Source organism: Periplaneta americana, chromosome 4 (assembly GCF_040183065.1).
Source record: "Periplaneta americana isolate PAMFEO1 chromosome 4, P.americana_PAMFEO1_priV1, whole genome shotgun sequence".
NCBI classification, from domain to species: Eukaryota; Metazoa; Arthropoda; class Insecta; order Blattodea; family Blattidae; genus Periplaneta; species Periplaneta americana.
In genome coordinates this window covers 166,420,568-166,425,780 of record NC_091120.1, presented here as the reverse complement: position 1 = coordinate 166,425,780, position 5,213 = coordinate 166,420,568, and the positions used below count along the sequence as shown (strand labels likewise).

General features: G+C 35.3%; 1 protein-coding gene across 2 annotated transcripts; it reads left to right on the top strand.

Annotated features, from left to right (window-relative positions):
* The first annotated feature begins 653 nt into the window (after nucleotides 1-653).
* Nucleotides 654-3,639, top strand: LOC138698399 (uncharacterized). Of its 2 annotated transcripts, XR_011331864.1 has the most exons (6): nucleotides 654-956; nucleotides 1,568-1,896; nucleotides 1,976-2,131; nucleotides 2,260-2,337; nucleotides 3,226-3,294; nucleotides 3,483-3,639. XR_011331864.1 is itself a non-coding variant. In XM_069824273.1 (5 exons), exons 2-5 carry the CDS (start codon nucleotides 2,035-2,037, stop codon nucleotides 3,611-3,613), a joined length of 375 nt encoding a protein of 124 aa, XP_069680374.1. In that variant the 5' UTR covers nucleotides 1,475-1,896; nucleotides 1,976-2,034; the 3' UTR covers nucleotides 3,614-3,639. The 2 variants fall into 2 exon arrangements, 1 of the variants encoding a protein (XP_069680374.1); XM_069824273.1 differs by lacking the exon at nucleotides 654-956 and having other exon boundaries at nucleotides 1,475-1,896.
* The last annotated feature ends 1,574 nt before the right edge of the window (nucleotides 3,640-5,213 follow it).

Here is a 5,213-nt window from a genome sequence, read left to right as displayed (position 1 = left end):
TAATACACAATTTATGGCATTCATAGTTGACAAATTACCTAAGCAAGTGGTTGCCCACCTGGTTGTGTGGAACCAATGTATGTTTTCAAACGTTATTTTAACTAAATTTAACTTCATCACATTCTGTGACATATCAGCTGGCTGAAATATTTTTTATCTCACACTTCTGAGATTTTAACAGGAATGAGTTTGTCCAAGGACTTCTCTTGGCTTGAAACTCTTGCTTACATATCCGATATTATTATTATTTTTCTTTATTTTAATCTCTAGGATCCAACTGTGTTCAGCATTCAGGATAAGACTAAAGCAACAATAAAGAAATTAAACTGGTCTTGCTGAGTTATCAATCGAGAATTCGATTAATGTTCCACTCTGTGACTTTCGTCCAATATGTTTGAAAGCATAAAAGTATCTTCATTGATTGACATTAAAATTACGGAAATATTATCAAATAAAGACAATTGTATGAAAAATTCATTCCCGATGACAAACAATTAATAGTTTGACCAAAGAAAAGGGTCTCTTAAAATTATTAGAATTATCTACTGATATCGTGGTTAAAAATTGTGTTTCCTAAAACATCTCTGTTGCAATCTTGGTTGCATGACTCGCCAGTATATCTCAATGTTTTCTGGATTGCAGTACTGCCATGGATAAATATATAATAGGATGCGAAACTGCGGACAGCACGATCTAGATGCGGTATTCTGAAATAAGGTGATCAGCGCCCGACGTCGTAGGTGGTAAATCATAGAACTACGTGAGGACCAGCGTTCTCCACTCTCCGATACGAAGTAGTCAGAACGTTGGCCGATGACTAGCCAACAGCGTTATGAAGGCAAGATGGATTCCAGAAAAATGCAAAAGATTCGAGGAAGATGCTCAGCGCCTGGATGCAAGACTGTTAATACTGTGGGAGGGAAGCTTTTTTTCTATTTTCCTCAGGAACCTATGAGGTAAGCTTTAGTATTATTATTGTGTCCTGTGTAGCCTAAACCTTACACTTGAAAACAATGTACTTTTTGGTGAAGTAGGTTAGACGAGCTGTGCATTGCTTTCTGCTAATTTATTTAGGATTATAGTAGGAGTATAAATTTAGATGGTTCCGAAATTCAGTCAAACTGTAACGAAATGTGAAATATTGACGAAAAAGAGTAAGAAGGCTGAAAATGAAACCTCGTAAACCTGAATTGTAGCATTAGGCCACATGGCTGCAAACTAAAGCCACGTGGTTTTTAGTATAAACATCTCACAGTTATGGAAAATAAAATTATGCCTTCTTTGATGTAGTTAGCCATTCTGGAGAAATTCTCAATCATGTGTAGTAATAATAATAATAATAATAATAAGCTTAGGCCTAATATTTAATTTAGTTTGTACCCAATATCTGTTGCTGCTACCAGTTTTCCAATGGTCACTCACCACCTAGTGATGCGCATTAGACATCTCTTAAAATAACACAAATGCAGCAGATAACTTATTATTTTTTTTTCCCCAATTTTTGCATGATTTCTATTCAATATTTCTTCTACTTTATCTCATTAGTAATTGTAATCCATTGCTTTAGGTGTTGGAAGTGGCTCCGATTTTGTGGGCTAGAGGACCGGTATCGAGTTGCCGCAGATGCCACACACAGGTTGAGAATCTGCATGGACCACTTCATTGAGTCTGACTATTATAGCTCTTCACAAAAAGTGATACTTAAGCAAACTGCAGTGCCCACTGTTCATGCTAATGGATTAGTGGTGCCATCAAACCCTAAAATCCGGAGCCCACCATCTAGCCCAGTTATGCCTCGAGCGACCTTATCACTGGGGTCTACCCCAACTTTCAGGCATCACAAGACTTTGTGGACGTATGCTAGGAGGGCGAAGATTGATTCTGCAGCTGCTGAAGGTAATTAGTACACTAGCAATGTTTTTATGTCATTCATGTTTAAAATTTCCGATTTCATTACTCTTTTCTTTATTTTCAGGTACGCGTAGTCTCATAGGTTTACAAGCTGCAACTGAGTAGGCTGCAGGCTTGGCAGCTATGCCTCAAACAATTCCTGCTCCTATGAGTACTCCAGCTTCAAAGATTACTGCTTCGACGGCATATGCCGGGATGAATAAAGATGCATGCCAACAAGGTAATTATTCCACTTAGTCAAGTTTATGGATTTCAAGGAATGCCTTAGTTCCTCATCAGCTCTTCTTACATTACATGTTTCAAAATACATAATTAATTATATTTCGTTTTTTTTTGTGATTATTACAGGGAACAGTATGATTGGTGAACAGCTGAGGGGCTATCAGCAACCATCGCTCCTATTCAATGTGGTTCCCACAGCTGAAGGTAAGCGATACTGTCTTGTGAGCCTGGTAACATGCTAGTAATCATTTAAGTTAATTGCCCCCTGCCATATGTCTGCAGTTTTCATACTTCATTCTTTTACAGTAGCGAATAATAACAAATCCTCTTAACTACAGGGCAGGGTGTTTATCTTGTTATATATTGATCGTCCAGTTCAAAAGTGCGACAACTCAAAAATTGCCATTTTTTAGTTATTTATACTACTGAAAGCCCCTTTCGGAGCTCTTTCCGATTCAGTATTGAGATAAATCATATTTACAACCAAAAAGAATAAAAACGAAATAAACTGCTTTAGAAGTAATTATAACTATGGACTTTATTAATTCATTATTACTACATTTCGAAATCTATTAATAATGAACTGGAAGATCGTGATATACTCGTCCTGAATACTGACTCAATTCTAATTGTCGTGGTTATGAACCACAACTCTGTCCCTTTTTAGGGGATTTATTTGAAACTTTCAACTGAAGATATCTCAAAACTTGTTTTTTTGTGTTGTCGCACTTTTGAACCAGACGATAGATATTGCAACTGATATTCTGACAAGTCTCCCTGGCACACGAAGTACACTATCATTCCCTCTTACTGACTTCTCTTTAATATCCCAACACCTCTGCTGATTATCCCTTTCTGTTAGTGTCAGTTGTCCTCTATAGCCCAGCCTATTAGCAAAAAAATATTTTATATTACATTACAACGAACAATTCAGATTAACACAATCAAATTTGTTGCAGCATTAAACTTTTGGATTGTTACTATTACTTAACATTTATATGAGTTATAATTTGTACAGTTAAGAGCAGTTTGAAATGAATGGAGCACAAAGTCTGTTCAATTCTTGCTTCAATTTATCATTTATTTCCTTAGATACTGACATGAATACATCCAAGATGGAACAGTTTCCTTCAGCTTCAGCTACACCTCCTTCCAAACTTGGTAAATATTGATCACATTTTGATGTATTGTCAATTTTGTAGTATGTTATATAGCCTATCCATAGCTTGCATGCCTTTTGTTAGGCCTACATTAACTTAACAAGGCTAAAGGTGTTGTCACGTTTCATTTTTTATTTAAAATAGTTCCCAGCAATTAGATTAATCTGAAGTTAATTTCGTAATCTTTAGGTCCTGGTGTTGCAAAACGAAAACTTTTCTCGAGTCCTCACTTCTCATCTTCACCCAGGAGCAACAAACTAAAAATGGCAGCTCTGAAAGCAAAGGTGAAGAGACTGGAGAAAAAATTGCAGTGTCTTTAAAGTAGTGTAAATAGCTCATATTGTGTGTAACAAAAAGGTATAATATCATATTGGTGAAAAGTTCATAGCTTTTTTTATTATTTTTTATATTTTTATTTATTTTTTTTTGCCCCAGAAAAAAATGTTTTTAGCAAATGTTAAATATATTGTGTAATTATAGGGAGCAAAGTTACAGTATGTGGTACATGTGTGTGTATGTAAGAGAGATATTTGACTTTGGAAGTTGGGGGGTTAACATACCTTCAGTTCACCTAGTAAACTTTTTTGCCCAACATAATGCAAGTAAGTGATGCAGCTCATGTATTTCACTCTGACCCTCAGTACATACAACATTTTGGTATACGTTACCGTTATGTGTATGCCAAACAACAATGTCTAAGAACCTTAGATGTGATCCTAGAAAAGTGTTCTAAAATGTGTTGCAAAATAGTAGATAGTAATATGACAGTTTCAATTATCAAACATTTTTTTGTAGTATCTGAAATCCGATTAATGTAATATGTATCTAGTCAGCGATGTATGCAACGGAGGGGAGAAAGGAATTGGCCACTCTTACTCATTACCTCCTGCTCTGATTGTCCCATGAGTGTTACTTGTAGGGTCCAAACCTGTTTTTGGACAGTTGACTAACCAATAGTTGATGGGTCCAGGCAGACAAGGGGACAAACCATAAATTTTGATACGTAGGATATCTCATTGGAATGTGAAGAAATATGTTCTGACTAAACTATATGACAACACATTATTCAAATGGTATCATTTACATCTGTAAACGAGCACAGATGGCAGAGCATTCCAAAATATAAATATATAGATGTGGCTTTTTCTCTTATCCGACTGGGCCCCACAATTTCAATTATTCAATTTGTTGTTTAGACTTTACCAATGTACTGCACACTAAATATGTAAGTGTATCTGTGTGTATAGGATTACCAGATGTTCTGGATTTCGCTTGACATGTCCTGCATCCTGCCAGGGTTCGTAAAAATCAGAAATTGTCCTGCTTTTCTTTCTTGCCAATTCCCAATGGACAAAAGAGAGTAACTATTGAGTTGGGGTCCATTAGAGGAATTATGTTTGTAAAATCCTTGCTCAAACAAGTCGAGTCACCAGAGAAGTATTAACAATCCGAAAATTAAATAAGGTAAAAGCTAATTTAGAATCCGTATACTTCAATTCTATTCATGATAATAGTTTTGTATCAGTTTTATTGTACAAAGACAAACAAATTACCTAATTATATAACAGAATGTAAAAAGACGTCACGTCAAGTATCAAGTTAGTCTATTATGCCCTGCTTTTATATGGAAAATTCTTTTTCATTTAAAATGACCTGCTTTTAAATTGTTACAATCTGGTAACCCTAGTGCACATGTAGTGTATGTTAAACAGTGATATGATGGACCTTGTCAATATTGTGTTGTTGAATGTATTGTAAAATAGTATACAGTAATATAGTAATTTCAATTATGTAACTAGTTTTTACAGACTTAAAGTGCACTATACACTATTACCTAAAGAATAAAATCCCAATTATCTAACCTTGTTTTCTTTTATTTTCTGTCCCTGTTTGGCTGTAGTTACATTATAAGGTAGTGTA

Bases quoted from the DNA above. Each gene is read 5' to 3' on its own strand.
- LOC138698399 (XM_069824273.1), top strand. From the start codon at position 2,035: ATGCCTCAAACAATTCCTGCTCCTATGAGTACTCCAGCTTCAAAGATT. The intron at 2,338-3,225 runs GTAAGCGATACT...TTATTTCCTTAG, and splicing joins TGTGGTTCCCACAGCTGAAG to ATACTGACATGAATACATCC. The intron at 3,295-3,482 runs GTAAATATTGAT...CGTAATCTTTAG, and splicing joins TACACCTCCTTCCAAACTTG to GTCCTGGTGTTGCAAAACGA.